Here is a 20,287-nt window from a genome sequence, read left to right as displayed (position 1 = left end):
GCTTATAATTCCCAAAATGTGAGAGAAAAATAGAAAGTGGCACATGTAGGAATCGCCCAAGATATCACCATGCACACCCTCCAACCAGAATATGTTGGGGTGATAGCTGCTATTTCATGGGGTAATATAAAGGCCATATACCAGTTGTACTGCAAACTGAGTGGGGAGAAAACAGATCTCCCAGTAATTTGTAATAGTTTTCCATGTTTCCCAGTTGTTTAATAATAAAAATATGAACTTTTGCCACAGCATATAGACCTGCTCTGAGTCAAGCCTTAACCATTGTGTTTAGAGGCAATTTCTATACATTTTAAAAAATGAACCAGAAACAGCAGATTAGTTGATTTCTAATTCTATGAAATCAATGTAGACTTAATGTAGTCATCAATCAATTAGACATAGTTACAGGCTGAACAGTAGGGTGAGAGAACTACAGGTTGTCAGGAGATTTCAAAGTTTAGTTGGGTTTTATTAAGGGATTTGGAATAAGACAAATATTAGTATTCTGGAAAGGCAATGGGAATATTATTCTTTGCTAATTTTAGTCTTGAATAAAGCAATAAGCAGTGGTAGCAATTTTCTCCTTACTGCAAGAAAGAAACTGCACAGTTGTCAAAGACTGATTGCAACTCAGAATTTATTCTGTGCAAATTTGCCATGTATAAATTTCCCAGCTTAATTATGTCAGCACAGAAAATGCTATTTTTTGCACAGGAAATGCTGTTTGCTGTGGAAAACCATGGCGTGAGTGAAATGGGAAGAGGTCATTTTAAATATCTCCCAGGTCCCATTGCAATACCTTTGTTAGGTGTGGAATTTAGTTCCTCAACAGATTTTTTTCAGCTGCAATAAAATAATGCAAAAACCTAAATGATGTCATGGGAAAGCGCCAATAGCATCCTTTGCAGTTATGACGCAATATTTTCTTTTTATCCTCTGTACATTTTTTTATTTAAGACAATTAAAATTTTATATTTCATTGGTGATATTCAGATTCAAAATACAATTTTCTGTTGCAAAAGGCAAAAATGAAACAGACGGAAAAATAAACACAACACATTATGCTTTTCATTTTGTTAGCTTTATACATTTATTAACGCTCCTATTTCCCAGTCTTCCCATGTTTCATCCCCTTCTCATTGATTTTTTAAAAGCCACAAGTAGCAAATTTATATTTGTCAGATCATTATGTTTGCAGTCTACACCAGTTTGCACTGAAGTATTCTTTTTGTCCTTTAGTGCTTAAAGGACACTAAAGGACTCATCCAGCACAGGGTAGGAAAGCTATGACCTCCTGTGTGCCTAAGACAACAATGTCCATAATAGTCAAAACATTAGGAGGACCAAAGGTTTCCTAATCCTGCTCCAGAGTTTACGTATTATGGATTTCATTTTATCATTCTCCAAGAATCAGATTATACCCAGAGGCCATACATTATGTGTCTTTGTTTTTATAGATCACATGTACAACATGTGTGCAACAGCTCAAGAACATTCTGAAAAATACCGTGTTTTTCAAGCACTAACTGTGACCTGACAAGTTCAGTTTTCTGAAAATGAAATCGATGCCAGATTCTTCATTCCTGTTGATGGTACTATGGAATGATTCTTCGTTGCTCACCAAATTACTTTGTAGAACCTGTTTTAAGGCCTAGCTTGAGAAAGAAGGAAAGAAAAGTTCCTTAGTGAAATATTTACCTGAAGGGTAATGTTCATTCACTGGCCATCCATCCACTTGAAGTGTTGCATTGCCTCCATTCCGAGTAAAACGCACAACATGGTATTTGCCATCATTCACTGGGGTGCTCTCTTCTTTGATAGAGATATCTACTGTGCCAATATTGAAGACCACACCGATCTTGCCTTGTTCCTATGTAGAAAAGAAAGACAGGAAATACCACTGAGATCTGGAAACCAAGTTCTATCACAAATAATAGAAAGATCTGTGTACACTATAGTGAATGGCACTATAATGGTCTTCAAATGCTGGATTGGTTGTCATAATAGAAGATAAAATACATTTGCTTTCTAATGCTTAACAAGGCAGGAGGAGAACTCATTGTCTGAAAATGTAAGGAAGCAAAATATATTTTAGCTAAATATAAAAGGAAACTTTCAAGTTGGGAGAATTCTCCCACAATCAAAGTAACTGATGGAGAAATAAATGGGCTCTTCTTCACTTTGGTTTTAAAGCAGAGCATGGTGCAGGATTGCTACTTGTCAGGGATATAACTGTTGTAACATTCTTATACTAAGCACAGGTCCAGCTAAATGAGCACCAAAATTTAAGTTCAAAATTACATCTTGATAGATTAAATTATGAAGTATATGTGGAATGTTTGTGTTTAAGGGCCTAAAAATATGCTCCAGATTCAAATGCCATGGATTCTATATCTACACATTCCACAGCTTGATTTTTTTAATCCCAAAAGAAAAAAAAAATGATTTGCCATTTATAAAGGACACCATTTTACTATAGCAGCATTATATATTATGGGATGTGAGAATTCACAGATTTTGGCACCCAAAGGGGTGGGGGTCCCAGGAGATACCAAGAGCCCAATGTATAGCAGGACTGGATTTGTTGTAGGTTTTTTCGGGCTATATGGCCATGGTCTAGAGGCATTCTCTCCTGACCTTTTGCCTGCATCTATGGCAAGCATCCTCAGAGGTAGTGAGGTCTGTTGGAACTAGGAAAAAGGCTTTTTCCTTTCCCCCTTTTTTTCTAGTTCCAACAGACCTCACTATCTCTGACGATGCTTGCCATAAATGCAGGCACAACGTCAAGAGAGAATGCCTCTAGACCATGGCCATATAGCCCGAAAAAACCTACAACAACCCAGTGATTCCAGCCATGAAAGCCTTCGACAATATAGCAGGATTATTTATTGGACGGCATTAGTTCAACCACTGTGTCATGCACAGTGAGGAAAGATGGATCAGGAAATGCTGGTAGAAGGTTCAGGTGTACTGCTGGAACCCAGCAGTAAACAGCAGCTCCTTCAGCCATACCCTGAGGTAACATCTATGGAAGGAACAACTACTGAGCCTGCAGACAAAACACAAGAGACTTCTTCTGAGGAGGAGTCCTGTTCTTGCTTTTGTGGGTTTAAGAAAAGGTAGGTCTCGGCTGTGAAGGTCATTGAGGCTAGCTGAGAAGATAGCTAGGAACAGGTAACACCTGTGAATTTAAGATTTAAGGAACTGAAGGTTGTTACCTGTTTGCTGGCTACAACAATGGTGCTTGAGCCAAGACCTTGGACTCTTGAGCTCCCTGAAACCTGGACTACCCTTGGACATTTACTTTGGACTTTGACTCAACTCCCTATCATGGAAATTTCTGGTAATTGGCTCTTGACCCTGGGGCAGACATTTGGATTTGCTTCTTGCACATTCTCGTGATTGTTTGATATCTCTGTGGACCTATTAGCTCAGTCTGGGACTGTTTATGTATGCTCTGCTTGTATTTGGAGATGTAGGCCTTGACACACTGTTAATATGTGCTGTGAGAATAGTGTGCATTTGTAAAGGTGTAAGGTCTCCAGTTGACTGATTTACAATTATTTCATACTTTCCCTTTTTACTACATTGACAAGAGATGGGAAATTGCCTGATTGACTGTTTCTCCACCCTGGAGGTTTCACAAAGGAAACATGCATTGCAAGAGGGGAAGTTTTGCTCCAGTTCTCATTTTGGTCTGCTGTTTTTTTTTTTTGTTTTTTTTTTTGTAGGATTAGAATGGTAGTGTACTACTTAAGGTTCATTTTGTGAGCTTCCATCTTTAACCTGGAGTGATATAGTCAAGACATAAATTTACAAATACACTGAGAAGTAAACCCAAGTAATTATAAACATTTATGTCATACCCACAATTACTATAAAGTACCATGAAGATATAATCATAGAATCCTAGAGTTGGAAGAGACCTCATGGGCCATCCAGTCAAACCCCCGCCAAGAAGCAAGAATATTGCATTCAAAGCACCCCTGACAGATGGCCAGATATGTGATAGGGTTATTATGCACAATATTATTTCAGCCTCATACACCAAGATATCAATGTCATTGATTTATCACATATTATTTAATCACATTTGCATTACATCTTCTTTCCCAAGACACATAGAATAGTATATATAACCCTCTCCCCCCATATTGTCAACACAAAAACCTAAGTTTTTGGTTTAGGATAGGTGTGAGAACTTAAAATTTGATCATTCATAAGAAGGTTTGCATGCAGAATGGATATGGTTGCTGACTTCTCTGAATGGATACCAGCACCACTCCAGATGCCCAATAGGAACCTTCATAAAACTGTGAGGTCCGGGTACAGAAGTCACAGGACCTCACAGAAGAAGTAGGATAGGGTGCGTATTATCTATTTTACTTTTATGACTCATATAAACATTCAGTAGCAAAGTTCCTATACTACAGTTCTTGTAAGCAACTATAAATCAGGAGGCCTCAGGTTCAATGCTTGACTTTCCCAGCTGATAAAGATCAGACAGAGGGTAATGAGAAAGACCTCCTGAGACCCTGAAGAAACAGAGCCAGATAAGACAGAAAATAGTGGATGGAATGGATCGATGCATAACAGCTTCTTAGGGGTAGGCGGATGCTCTGGAGCAGATTCTGGAGGCCACAATTTTAGAGACGAAATGGCAGAAGATAACTCATGTGGATTCATAAAATCATTGAGTTGGAAGTATTATATGCTTCGTCCAGTCCTTTGGTCCTCCAGTTGTTTTGGACTTCAGCTCCCACAATTCCTAACAGCTGGAAAGTTAACTGGGATATCTGGGAGTTGAAGTCCAAAACACCCAGAAGACCGAAGGTTGGGCACCACTGATCCAGTCCAACCATCTGCTGAATATAGAATCTCCAGCTAAAGCATCCTCAGCTGGTAGTTATCTCATATTTTTTATGGTCCAGTGAAGGAGACCGCACTATCTCTTTGGGTAAATGGTTTCATTGCTGAACCACTCTCACTGTCAAGAAGTTCCTCCTCATGCTCACTTGAAATCTACTCTCTTGTAACTTCAAACCATTAAACCTGGTCCTAACCTCTGGAGCACAGAGAACAGGCCTGTCCCCTCCTCTCTGTAAAAATCATTGAGGTATTTCAAGAGTTCAATAAAGTCACTCCTCAGTCTTCTCTTCACCATGCTGAAAATAACTCCAACATCCATCATTACTAAGTGGTTATGTTTCCTAAAAGTACATAGCAATATATTTTGTGATCATTGTATGACATACATATTACAGTTCTACAAGACTTTGGGCTCACGATTCCCACATTCTTGGCACAAATGATACATTGGTGAGGTGTAATCTTTTACTGGAAAGAATTTAAAGCTAATATCTACATTTCTAGCAGTTAAAAGATGTACTTTAAACCATCATATTCACTACAGGCAACTCTACTGCAGTCACACTGCCCCAAAAGAAAGCTTTAATCCTGATCACATCCTACACTTTGCTAGTCTGCTTTCATTACATGTGACTGGTAACTAGATGCTGTATCAATCACCTGCAGTTCCAAGACTGAAAGGTGCCATTCCTATCAGTAGTATAGGACTACAACAGATAATACTTTTCTAATCCTAGCTCAACTAGGCATTTGCTGGTGAACGTAAGTCATTGAAGCTCTCCTTTTTATTAAAAAGCAGACTCAGCATACATCCTTTCTAATTGTTATTATGGGCACACTGAGATTTACTGCCCAAAAGTATCTTCCTAGGGAATTACTTATTACGTTTTATGGGCTTGTTCATATATTAAGGTTGCAGTAGATCTTAACTTCCTCTAAAAGCTGAGGGTGAACTAATACCCAAGAGAACCTTCACTGCTAGCTTTGATGCCTTTGAAGAACTGTTACTTTGTGTGATTATCTGCCTCCAAGGAACTTCTGGTACAGTTGTTGAAATTTTCCAGTATGGACCCTTTTTCAATCCTATTTAATCTTTTATCCCAGACACTACTCTAACTCACCTACTTGTTCTTTTTAATTTAATGACAGCAAGTGTTCATTCTGGGTTGCTGTGAGTTTTTTGGGCAGTATGGCTATGTTCCAGTAGCATTCTCTCCTGATGCTTTGCCTGCTTCTGTGGCTGGCATCTTCAGAGGCTCTGTTGGCAATGAAGCAAGTGGATTTTGTGTGTGTGTGTGTGTGTCTGTGTCTGTGGAATGTCCAGGGTGGGAGAAAGAACTTTTGTCTGTTAAAACAAGTGTGAAAAAGAACTCTTGTCTGTTAATGCAAGTGTGAATGTTGCAATTAGCAAGCTTGAATACCATTGTATAGCCATGAAGTTGTGAAGTCAATCAGTGAGGGTATCCTGGCTTTGTTGCCTGGAGACATCCTCTGTTTGGAAGGTGTTGTCTCCAGGCAACAAAGCCCGGACTTCCTCTATGCAGATACCCTCACTGTTTGACTTTGCAGCTTCATGGCTACTCAATACTATTCAAGCTTGCTAATCGCAACATTCTCACCCTGGACATTTCACAGATATATATACACTTCACTTGCTTGACTGCCAACAGAGCCACTGTAGATGCAAGCCATAGATGCAGGTGGAATGTCAGGAGAGAATGCTACTGGAACACAATCATACAGCTTGAAAAACTCATAGCAACCCAGTGATTCTGGCCATGAAAGCCTCCGAGAACACAGTGTTCATTCTCTTTGTTTTGATGCTTTTGGAAGTCTCTTCTGATATCTGGGTGAATATCTGTGTCTTATTCTATTTTGAGATGACAAAGACAAATGACAAAGAGTGGGAATTTAGAGAATAAAATGTTCTCATCATCCACAAGAAAGAAAGAAAAACATGGTCAACCATTCTAAGATTTTACACATTTGGGGACTTCTCTTCAATAATAATGGTGATGATGATGATGACTAAATTATTTGCACAAAATGTGTAGTTACAAAAAAGTATATGGGTGTGCAGAAAATAGTGAATAGCTTTGGAAAAGGAATTATTCACCAAAAAGTCTTTTAAAAAATAAAAATATACAAAAGTTCTTACAAATTGAGTAATCCTAATTCAAAATGCTTCGGGCAAAAAGTACTTTGGATTTTGGATTTTTTTCCAGACTTTGGAATTTGTCTCTCTGCATATACATACATAATAAGATATCTTGGAGATGGGACCAAATTCTAAAGATGAAATTAATTCGTGTTTCCTGCATGCATAGAGCCTGAAGCTACTTTTGAACATAATGTTTTTAAATAATATTGTACATGATACACAGTTTGGGTACACTGAACCACCAGAAAGCAATGGAAAAGTGTCAGCATCTCAGCCATCCATGTGAAGGATTTAAGAATTCTGCAGAGATGTTCAATTTGCATTGTGTTAGCTAGCAGGAATTTATTTATTTACTGCATTTACATACCACTTTTCTCACTGCTGAGGGGACTCAAAGTGGTTTCCAACATAATAGTGACAAAATTCAATGCCGTACATACATGTGAAAACCAAAACATAAGTTTTAGACAATAACATAAGCTATAAATTAAGAATCTTAACCATATTACATATATCAGCATAAAAACAACATATACATTAAAATCGCATAATTAAAACCTATCAGTTAAAAGAGTTATTTAAAATCACACAATCTGGGAACATAAGTCAATAGCCATTTAAATTTTTCATTATTGCACTGAGGTATCAATTGTTACACTATCATTGTGCGAATGCTTTGTCCAATAACCAGGATTTAACTTTTTTCCTGAATGACAGGAGGGAGGGGGCTGATCTAATTTCCCTGGGGAGTGAGTTCCACAGCTGAGGGGCCACCACCAAGAAGGCCCTGTCTCTTGTCCCCACCAGTCGTGCCTGCGAAGGGGATGAGATCGATAGCGGGGCCTCCCCAGATGATCTTAATCTCCAAGATTTTAATTTAAATCTTAATTCTTGTGTGCAGGTGCAAGATATGCAAATATTTCCTTATTGTTCAACCCAGCATCTCAGAATATCTTTGGGCAGGGCAAAGGTACTCTTCTACCATCCTAGGGATTAGAAGCTGACATCATCTGCATTAACAGTTGCCTAAAATTGACCAAGGCCCATATGGCCACATAATGCTTTAACTATTAAACAGTTTGATCAATATAATTAGCACAATTGCTAGATGTTTGTATAATGGCAGATATTATGTGCTGTGCACCCTCACAACTAATCAGAGTTGCCTGCCCTGGCTTAGTTTATATAGGTATGTGTAAATTATTTCACAGAACCATCTGTGGAGACCAATGGTGCCCAAATGGATAGGTAAACATGCATTCCATTTTGTCAGAGGTCAATTAGCTGTAATATTGCAGGATAAAGACCGTTGTGGGTCAAAGTGGCTTCTGACAACATGGATAAATTGCAGTTTGATTTTGGAAGCTGCTTATTGCTGTGTAGTTATTTTCAGCTATCCCTTATAAAGCAATTTATGGAACTGCTGATATAATTATATAACACACACACAAAGTATTCTATAGGAGGACAAAAATGGAAGAGGCTCTCAGTGTGATTCATCAGGACCGCAGCTGGGATATTGCTTTTCCTGCTGAATGTTTCATTATCGAACAGATATTGACAGACTAAAGGGAGGTTCTGAGAAAAATCAACAAAACTGGTTGGATGATTGATGAGAATGATTTATGAAGAAAAATATAGCCACATGAAACTACCTTGGCATATTATCAACCTATTTTAGCACAATGAACAGATAAGTCATGCTTTTCTCTCTCACACATACAGAAAAAAAAGCCTAAATTGTAGAAGTAAGTAGAGTAGATCCACTTAATCGATTGTTGGCTAGTAAGTCAACAGATTGGTAAATCTCATTGATTCAGTGGTCTACCTTGTGGAACTAACAGTAGGACTTGATTGGTATCTCACTTGAGAAAATACATAGAATTTAAATTTAGCAGAGGTATTAAGAAGAATGAGAACTGTATGCCAGAGATCTGACACCAAAAAATTGTGTTAAGAGTATGTGACCAGCATTAAGTATTAATATCATTCCATTCATCTTTGATCATAACTTATCTGGAGTCCTGTGTTCAGGTCTGGGCACCACAATTCAAGAAAGATGTTGAAAACCCTGAACATGTAATGAAAAGCATGACCAAGACATCTGGAACCAAACTCTATTGGAACCAGCTTAGCAGTCTTGGTATGCTTGTTTTGGAAAAGATAAATAGGTGATGTGGTGATACCATCTAACAATAATTGCAAGGATACACTGCAGAAGGTTGAGTACACTTGTTTTCTACTGCTCCAGGCACTTAGACACCAATTAATGCATTCATATTAAGATAAAAGGGAATCCATTTAAACATTGGAGAGAACTTCCCAGTAGAGATGTTTGAGAGTTGAATAATTGCTTTGTATAGAGCTGGATTTTCTTTGTTTTCAATGTCTTTATTCTCATTTAGTATAGACTTTGTTTTTGTTTGTTTCTCCATAGTGCTAATGGGTTAAGTGCTCTTAGTTCCACTCCTCAGTTGAGACCTCTCTGACTTGGTTGGACCTGCTGGTAGTTACACTACTACTAGCACAGCTCTCAGCATCCGTGGAGCAGTTAAGCCCCCCACCACGACAAGGTGGCAACCAGGAGCAAGCCATTAGAACAAATGCAATTAAGGCCAGGATTGAAAAATCAGCTGATGACCCAAAATGCAGACTGTGCAAGGAAGCTGATGAAACCATTGATCATATCCTCAGCTGCTGCAAGAAAATTGCAGACAGACTACAAACAGAGGCAAAACCCTGTGACAATACATAAAATCCTATGGCCCAAATGATTCATTGGAAGGAACATATGTCACAAGTACCACCTGGCAGCAGTAAAGAACTGGTGGGATCATAAACCTGCAAAGGTAGTGGAAAATGAGCACGCAAAAATACTGTGGGACTTTTGAATCCAGACTGACAAAGTTTTGGAACACAATACACCAGACATCACAATTGTGGAAAAGAAAAAAAGTTTGGATTATTGATGTTGCCATACCAAGTGACAGTCACATTGAGGAAAAACAACAGGAAAAACTCAACCATTATCAGGACCTAAAAATTGAACTGCAAAGGCTCTGGCATAAACCAGTACAGGTGGTCCCAGTGGTAATCTGCACACTGGGTGCCATGCCAAAAGATCTCAAATGGCATTTGGAAACAATAAACATTAACAAAATCATGATCTGTCAACTACAAAAGGCCACCTTACTTGGATGTGCATGCAAGTTGGGAAGTCTTCGACTTGTGATTTTGTGATACGAAATCCAGCATAGATATCTCATTTGCTGTGACATACGGTGTTTTTGTGTCAGAATAATAATAATAATAATAATAATAATAATAATAATCCCTACTTTATCTTTCCTGCAGAAGACTCAAAGCAGCTTAACGTAAAAGCACCTGCATAAATTTAAAATATACAAATATGCAAACATTAAAACAGTATTAAAAAAATCCTACCTAAAACCAATTAAAACATGTTCAAAGTTCAAAACCACAGCATAGGCTCCTTCTTCAATCAGAAAGTGGCCTCAATTGTTAAATAATTTTGGTGGATGCTCTCTACCTGCATTGCCATCAGTTGTTCTCGAACAGCCTTTGGCTCCGGCCATATTTTACTACCACAGGTAGAGTTTCATTTTTCTCATTACAGACAGTTATAAGTCAGATTGTATTGTCTTCTTTGCTCACTGCCTGCCCTGTTGACCCTTTTCCTTCCATTCTTTATCCAATCCTTCTGCATTTGCCTTTTATAACTCACCAGGTGAATTGTTCCTTTTCAAGGGGTATTTTCATGGGCTGCTTTAAAAATGCTGTCTTGCATCTTTTATTAAAGAAATCTTCAATGGCTCCTTCATAATGAGCTAATTGTAATCCTGTCTTTTCTCCCATTTCTTACTAAAGGTTTGGACAGAGCACCCTTTCCCCAATTGTTATGTTTATCTAACCAGACCTGATCCTCTTGACCCATTTCAATCAGAGTTTATACAGGTGACTCCACTGAAACAGCCTTGCCTCGTGTAGGGAATGATAGGTTTGTGGCAAAATGTCAAACATCTGTGTTCATTTTGTTGGAAATTTCTGCAGTCTTTGAAATGTTAGACCATCTGATCTTACTTTTACAGTTGGGGTCATTGGGAATAATGGTTTAAATCTTTTTTGTTTGATACTTAATCTTCGTCAAAATCATCATTATTTCATTATATCATCTCCCTCTTAGATTTTTAATTTCAAAATTGAATTTTCAGTTTCACATTTATACAGAATACACTCAGATTATCCATGTTTCAAATATATTGATGCTTATCTGTGGAGTCCATGATGGATTATTTGCTGTGTGTTTCTTTGTAGATTACCACCCACAACCCTTTGGCAAAGGTCCATTTCAATTCCTCCCTTTAATACCTCCAGTTTTTGCAGCTCAACTAGCATGGCATGTACCATCTAGGAAGCTAAAATCTACAGGGAAAAGATTATTGTCTGTTCCACCAATGAGTACAACTCTAACATGTTTTCTCGAGGAGTTGAAGACTTTCCTCTTTAATTCACCAGAATGGGCTGCTGAATTGGGCTTGAGGTTGTTGGAATGATGGGGTGTTGGGGGTTTGATTTCTTGTATGTTGATGTAGTGTCCTTTGATGAAAAGGGTGTTATAAATAAATACCATCACCCTATCATCATTGCTTTAAATGTGTACCCATGCATGGCAGAAAGTTCAATTAGATGGTTCTTGTAGTCCTTTTCCTCTCCTAGAATACTGCAGAAAACATTGAGACAGCTTTCCAGTGGCATGGATGGAGTTATTTTATATTTGTTAGAGCTAGACTGTGTTATCAATCCTGGCAGAATATTCTAACAGATAAAGAGTTGCACTGTGTTCTTATCAGAATACATTTTGCTTGTTTTCTTGTTTACTTTTCTGCTGTCACAATTTTCCACATTTGGGCTTATATTTGCATACTAATAGCTCCCTTGCTTAGACTTTTATTATAAAAAGTCTTCAATATGTGCAGCTCATTGGTAATTGACAGCTTCTACACCATCTCCCCATTGCTTTGTGATCTGCATTGCTTTTTGATCCATGGGGAAGTAAGTTTTCTCTCTGCTGTAAATGCTTGTGGACTCCATAATTCATCAGCTTTTATACAAAAAGTGTTGTTCTTACCATCCCTCAATCTGTTGTAGTGGTCTTGATTGGGCCCCATCCCGGGAGAGTCAGAGACATTATCTCAAACTCTTGTCCTCCAAGTGTTTTGAACTTCAACTCCCAGCAGTCTTAGCTATTTTGGCCAATGGTCAGAGATTCTGGAAGATGACGTTCAAAACACCTGAAGGAAACAGAATTTTGGGAATCACTGCATTAGACACTTTGGCATATCATACAGTGATATACCCTCCACAGTATGTTAGATGGCACATTTCCTTTGCAGAACAAGCAAATTTTATTTGTGTTGAATGGACAATAACAAAGCCTAGAATACATATTATATAAGAAAAAAACTCATTCTCTAGTTTGGTTGTGAGTCTGAATACAAATGGATGCAGACAAAACCATACTGCAGTGTACACATTGGGTGCACAATCTTAACAAAAGCTCTCTGTTCAAAATTAGTGTCTTCTAATTGTTAAAATAAGCACATGCACAAAAGGAGCAAACTGATCACTAAACATGTAAACAAGCCTTTATATTTATTTATTTTATTTATTTATTTCTCACACTTCTACCCCGCCCTTCTCAACCCCCGAGGGCAGCTTACAAAAAGGCACAATTCGATGCCGGCACAACAACAAAGTAAAAATAAAACTAAAACATATAAACAGTAATTAAACAATTAAACAATTAAAACAATCCATTATATATCACAGTCCTTAAAACAATCTAATGCTCAATGTTTATCATCTCAGAGTTCGTAAATTCAAATTCCACATTGTCCAATCCAACAATTCTGGTCGTTGCTTGTGACTTATCTATCCGCCAGATTACCCGAAGGCCTGGTCCCAAATCCAGGTTTTTAATTTCCTTCTTAAAGAGAGGAGGGATGTCGATGACCTAATTTCCCCGGGGAGTGAGTTCCACAGGTGAGGGGCCATCACCGAGAAGGCCCTGCTCCTCGTCCCCACCAATCTCACTTGTGATAGCGGTGGGGCCGAGAGCAGTGCCTTCCCAGAAGATCTTAAATTCCGTGGCGGGACGTAGAAGGAGATGCATATATGCTACAACATTTTAATAATTATTACAGTAAATCACTATATTTTTGTAAATATATAGGTATACACCAAATTCCACTAAGAATGTTGTTGTCACTGTTGCTATGTGCCTACAAATTGATTCCACATTCTGGTCACATAGGGTTTGATTGGCAAGATTTATTCAGAAGAGGTTTGCTGTTCTCTTCTTCTAAGGCTAAGAGAGTTTGGCTTGCCCAGGACTACCAGTGAGTTTCCATAATTTCAGCCCTTGTTTCTTGAAGTCCTAGAAAATATACCATGCTGGATCAGAAATGACTTTAACCCTAACAACATAAAGCATACCACGGCATTTTAAAGCAACGAAGGGTGGGGGGGCATCACATTAACTCATTTTTGGTACTGTGAGAAGACAAATGAGAATAAAATTTACTTTTATACCATCTACCAAAAGACAGAACACAGGTCAGCCTGGTCAATTGCTGCAGAGAGTGTTTCACAGTTGTGGTATTGCTATCCTGTCTCTTGTGACATTTATCTTTTAACATATCGATGTGAAAAATAGAAAGACCTTCACAGCCATTATTAAAGTCTGGCCAAGTTTCTATGAATACAATGTACATTTAATTGTCTTTGAATAATTACAAGATTAACATGCAGAATTTTCAGTACAGCAATATAGGAGTGGGCTATAAAAATTCCAGCATGTGTTTCAATAACAATTTCATTTTTCTTTCAGGAAAATCGTAACAGTTTAGGTCTTTTCCAAATGTTTTGGTTTAATCCATTTTTGTTTCTTCTTTTTCGGAGAATTGTGTACCAATAGCATATGGGCCCCTTTTATTTAGATTACAAGTCCCTGAATATATCAACCAATATTGCAAATGGCCATGTTAACTAGGGGATTTTGAGGCTCATAACTTTTCCAAGCTATGGGTTTGACCTTTTCATTTTTACAAATTCTGCTGCCCAAACAACTGCTCTGAAAATCTCAGAATACCTTCTAAATATTGAACAGAATTTTGAAAACACACACACACACACACTTATATAGAGAAGTATTCCCATGAAAAAAATGGTGCAAACATAAAACATACGCTTAGGAGGGTTTAGGAGCTTATAGTGTTGCTGAGAACTTGATGAGATGTCTGATTTATATTGTATTTCCTTTTTAATTGGTTGAAAGCTGCCTCAGACTGATGGAAAGGAGGGCATTTTAAAAGGAAGTGCATCACACAATAATTTTTAAGAAGAAGCATGCATTTTTCAAAAACTAGAAGAATGTTTTTAATAAGGTGCATACGTCAATAAAATTGCTGTTTTATAAGCAAACTGCAATTTGACTCCAGAGGTCAAGTGATTTCACTCAGAAAACTTCAAATAATAGGGAAAACCCTACTAGATGTATCATGATTCAAAATAGTGTCTATTCCACTAGTTTTTAATGCTGTGAGCCACTTTGCACATCAAACAAAATAAAAGTGGAATACTGTAGTAGTAATCGTTGTAGTAGTAGTAGTAGTAGTAGTAGTAAATTGGGGTATATACACAGATTTTACACAGAACATGAAAACATAACCTCAAATTCAATTGAATGCTACTCTGGAAAAAAAATAAAGTAGAATAGAGGCAAAGGGTGGAGCATTTTTGTTGATGTTTTCTGACCTTGTTGGTCTAATGTGACCATGATATGGCTCACTATCTCCTTCTGCCACTGTCAAATTGTCCTGTCAGCTCAGTTGACTTACAAAAACTCATTTAAAGTGGTTCAAGAGGACAATGTTGTGAAGAGAAAAGACAGAGGAGAGCTAGGTTTGATGAATTGCTTTAGATACTTTTCTGTAGCCAGTGAAGCACAAGGATGGCAACGTATGGGAGCAAAAGAATAGCATTGAGACAAAAGACATGGAAGGTGAGATAGTTTATAGAAGAATGTATAAAACAAAAATAAGAAATACAGATGATAAGCTTGTTCGACTAGTTGGTCCCACCTGGCATGCTTTTTCCCTTTGCTACAGAAGCTCCAACTCAATTCATGATATTGAAAGTGATATTAACAACAAAGGCTACAAGCAGGGGTTACCAGAGTTAGAAATTGGGGAGGGCTCTTTTTAATCATTTTTACTCAAGAGAGAGACAAAAATACACATAAATTGGCATTTTAAAGACATAAAACTACTAAAACCACACAACTTCACATTATTCACTACAACTAACAACTATTTTAAATGAACAAACAAACAAACTACAAACTTGGCTTGCTGTGAGTTTTCCAGTCTGCACAGCCATGTTTCACAAGCATTCTGTACAACCTGGGACATGGCCATACAGCCCGGAAAACTCACAGCAACCTAGTAATTCCGGCCATGAAAGTGATTCTGGCCATGACAACACATTAAACTACAAATTTCCCATTCTATCTGATGGTTATCCCTTACTACTTTATTCCCGTCAAACAATAATGTAATCCCATTCTTGGATTTTTAATGATTGTATAGAAGAAGAAATTTCAACAGGTGTTGCCTGGTTGTGTAACAAGCAATACTTGCGGAAATTCCTTTTTCTACACAACCATTAAATGTACAAGAGCCTTCTCCAGTTTTCAGCTTGGCAACTCTACATGCTGTTAAGCTTCTATGACCGAACTGTCATTTGGAATGGGTTATTGACTGAATATGTGGCATATGGTGAAGCTGGGCTGACTCAGGTCAATCACATAATGAATGCCATTCCTGTCACTCCCCCACTCCAAATCTTTGTATCAAAACAGTTGGCCAGACAGTGTACATTCTTGGAAATCATGACGAAATGTAAAGGTCAAATGCTAACATAATTTGAATCTCCTAGTACAAAAATGATATTATAGATAGTATTATAGAAACTACTAAACAAGAACAGCAGTAGCAACAACAACAACAAATCACGAAACTTAATCCAACTCCCACTACTTTGGCTACAGAGGGAAAGAAGAAGAAATGAGTACAGGTCCATCATGCCCAGACCCAAAAGCTCTCATTGTATCCCAACTGCCTCTGCCCTGGCCTCAGAGTGACAGAAGATGAGGCAGACATGCCTTATCTCAGAAGCAGGTGAAAAGATACTCTAACCATCCCAGCTGCCACTGCCCTAGCTGTGGAGGAAGGGTTGTGTTGTGTCATATTTAGATTCTAAACCTAAGGACAGACAACTGTCAAATTAATAAATGGTGAACAGCTCTGAGGGCTTTTGTGTCTGAAGAAGGGGTCTAAAAACTCTAAATACACACCAATTTCAAATAAAATAAAATAATTGAACCCACACACTGTATAAAGCCATTAAATTTACATTAGTGTTGATTTACCATGCCACACTTGAATCAATGGGTTTTCTCTAGGTTTAACTACCAAGTGGACTCAGGGTATGGCATCCGGAAAAGGAAGATGTGTTGAAGCAGTGTGAGGCAAAGACAATAGAGAGATGTTCTCAGATCCTGTAGGAGATGATAGTCTCAAAGAGGTTATCAGCTAAAGAAGAAGTAGGAAGCAGCCATTGGCTGGGAAGCATCTGTGATTCAATGGGTTGATTCAGTGGATATACTGTAGTTTTCACTGTCATTTTGCTGTTTATAACCATCACATGGAAGTAAAGATAATGACAGCACACAAGTGAATGAAAGTAAACTGAGCACACTATTGTCTGGGAAACCTTTACATTAGGTAACCCTGCCTGCTTTCTACTCTCTGAATGCAAGAGAGGATTTCCTATTACACAGTCCAGTTATCAAATTTGGAATAAATTGTTGTGATTTCCTATTAAATCCAGGCCATGCAAACGTCAAAGCCATAAACCAGATTAAGTATACAAGGTTGATTCTCTGACCTGTTACCTTTATTAGTGATTACCTCTAATAAGTAATAGCAGATTTTTTTTTAATAAGTACACCCCCCCCCCCATTTTTTCTGAGATTGATGCACAAGACAGCAATGTCCAACAGAAATGTGGGAAGAAACATAAATTCATATTAAATCAGAAGTTTTTCTACATATTTGCTTGTGTAGCACTGTCTTTGGTTATAGTTACTTTTTGGGAAGAACACAACTTCAAGGAGCACACCACATCCTACCCAGGCCTACCCAGACAGTTTTTAAACATGAATTTTAAATGTGTATGCTTTGTTTAATCTCTGTTTTGTGTATTTTAATACGTATTTTAAAGAAGAAATATGTTTTAATATATATATATGTGATAATTTACAGTGTTTATTTGTTTTAATTATTCTGTAACCCACCTTGAGCCACAAGGAGAGACAGGTAAGAAATAAAATTATTATTATTATTATTATTATTATTATTATTATTATTATCATTATCATCGTTATTATTAATTACCTAATTATTTTCTTACCTTAATTAGCTCTGCAAGACTAAAAGGACAGAAATTTAACACCCTCCTTTATCCAAACTGGCTAATTTTAGTACTGTTCACAACTCTGGGCAGCTGTAGTTCCAGATACAGTAGAGTTTCACTTATCCAACATAAACGGACCAGCAGAATGTTGGATAAGTGGAAATGTTGGCTAATAAGGAGGGATAAAGGAAAAGCTGTTAAACATGAAATTACGTTATGATTTTACAAATTAAGCACCAAAACATGTTTTACAACAAATTGACAGAAAAAGCAGTTTAACACATGATAAAGTTATGTAGTAATTATTACTGAATTTATGAATTTAGCAACAAAACATCGCAATGTATTGAAGGAGCTGTGGATCTGGGTGGGAGGCCGACTGCATCGGATAGTACAGAACACTGGATGAGTGAAGGTTGGATAAGCAAGACTCTACTGTATATCATAGATAATGCAAGTGTTTTGAAAACTCTTTTCATCAAAACAAAACAGGCAGGGTAACCTACCCAATTTGCTTATCTGGAAAATGTTTTTAAAAGAATTGTAGCCCACCTAAATGAATATATAATAAACTTTACTCATTCAAACATATATTTTGATGCTTTCTGCATCCTTGTTCTAACCAATGCAGCACCTAAAAGGAGCTTGGGTTTTACACATGGGCCATTTTATAAAAGCTGAGATTTTGCCAATTTGCTGTTCACTAGGGAAAGATTCTTAGAAGTGAGGAGGTTTGGAGCCACAACTTCTCCACAGACCGATAAGATTTCTGATTGCTTTTTTGGTAGGACATCCAATAATTTCTTGAGTGGCTCTTAAATTGCAAGAGGTTGGATCATTCTGCAATTCTATAATTTATGACACCTACATGGCTTGTGTGCAGTTCCTTAGGGTTCAAGACAGTTCACAGGTAACTTAGGTCAGTGTCATAAGGTTTCATTTTCACTCATGTTTCATACAATTGCATCATCTATTATTTAGAAAATAGGTTAAGAAAATAAACATTGAGTTTTAAGTTGTCTCAAGTTGTTTCAACCTCTCACATAATCTGGAAGAAAATCAAAGTCCTCACAAAGATACAATCCTGTTATAAGAATATTAACCAGGACTGTAGCCAGAACTCTGTTGGAAGGGTAATACTGTGTTGGAAGTAAAAATTAAAATTATTTACTATGCAATTTTTGTATATTGGTTTGGCAGCCAGTCCTATTGAATTCAGCTGAGTTTACTCCCACATAAACATGACTATAATTTCAATGCCAGTTTGCCAAAGAAGTAATTTTGTAGCTTGTATTGCAGACATCCAGAATCAAAGATGACTCATAAGCTGCAAGCTTTGCATTTTAGGGATGGATAGTGTGATATAAAACAGAAAACTCCGCTTCCCAAATTCCCCATTAAGCAACTCAATCTTAATGAGTTGAACTTAAATGTGTTTTCTAATCAGCTAGTCTTATTATTGATTCCACATATTTTTCCTCTTATCTCTGCAATTGAAAAGACCAGGAGCCTATTATTACTATTATTGTTTTGACAAACTAACCCTAAAACTGAAAATGTAGGGATACTGCTTAAAACATTCCCATGGTTGTAACACTTACCTCAATGCTTTAAGTCCCTATGACTGCAAGGTATTTCTTACTAGATGCAAAGGAGGTATAGCACCACACACTTCCATAAAATGGTGGGAAATATATAATACTCCAGAAGCTGTTAGACTACAATATCCTATCATGAGAAATGGGAGAAATGTGTAAGTGTAATGCAAAAACATCTGAAAGGCCACAAATTTCCCACCCTTGCAATTAGAGTTGGATAGAACAAGTTTCTTGGAAAGTACAACTTGTCATACAGAAGTAGTGACAATACATTCCTGTGCTGGGGAAGATACTTTCTTGATAGCCTCCATGGTCAGAAACCAGCAGGATTTGCATATGCTCAGGCAAGTAATGGGACCAAGATCTGAAGTTATGTATGTCTTGTTCTCACTTATAAGGAGATGAGAATTGGAAAGAAGTGCCCTGTATGTATGTTCTGCTAAGTGGCCAGCCAGGAACCTTTGTATTACCTTTGGGGCTCAGATGTTTCACTCAAAGGCTGAAGAGGTAGTCTGGCCTCAGATGAACCCACATCTGGTTGTTCCCCATGCTCTTGCATATTTCATACAACACCCCTTTTAAAACAGCTTCACTGACTGCCAATAAGTTGCCGAGCCAAATTCAAGGTGCAAATTATGACCTATAAAGCCCTAAACAGTTTGGGCCCCACCTATCTTTGCGATCGCATCTCCCTCTATGAACCGGAGCAGACTTTAAGATCTTCTGGGGAGGCCCTCCTTTCCCTCCCACCACCATCACAAGCGCGGTTGGTGAGGATGAGAGAGAGGGCCTTCTTGGTGGTGGCCCCCCGCCTCTGGAACACCCTTCCTAGAGAAATAAGAGGCCTCATCTCTCCCCTCCTTTCGTAAGAGCCTGAAGACCTGGTGGTTTAAACAAACCTTTGAAAATGACTAGTTCTAGCTTAGCCCCAGATACTGTTGAAATTGGCTGCATCTTTTCCCACCAATTACCCAGGTTACTTTCTTCTATTAGGCCCGGGAAATGTACAGCCATAGACTCTACCTAATTTCCCGGGCCCTCTAAAATTGCACTAGCCCCAGCCCGGCCTTTTAAATTGCCTTGAACAGGTAGGATTATTTTA

General features: G+C 37.8%; 1 protein-coding gene across 50 annotated transcripts in view; it reads right to left on the bottom strand.

Annotated features, from left to right (window-relative positions):
• NRXN3 (neurexin 3) overlaps positions 1-20,287 on the bottom strand; it is a 1,474,105-nt gene that overhangs the window by 214,807 nt on the left and 1,239,011 nt on the right. For all 50 annotated transcript variants that reach the window (XM_067462930.1, XM_067462932.1, XM_067462927.1 and 47 more), the window contains one exon: positions 1,699-1,870. In XM_067462930.1, coding sequence (XP_067319031.1) covers positions 1,699-1,870 — 172 coding nt within the window. The remainder of the gene's footprint in view (positions 1-1,698; positions 1,871-20,287) is intronic.

The sequence above is a fragment of the Anolis sagrei genome, chromosome 1 (genome assembly GCF_037176765.1).
Source record: "Anolis sagrei isolate rAnoSag1 chromosome 1, rAnoSag1.mat, whole genome shotgun sequence".
NCBI classification, from domain to species: domain Eukaryota; kingdom Metazoa; phylum Chordata; class Lepidosauria; order Squamata; family Dactyloidae; genus Anolis; species Anolis sagrei.
This window is presented reverse-complemented; position numbering and strand designations above follow the sequence as displayed.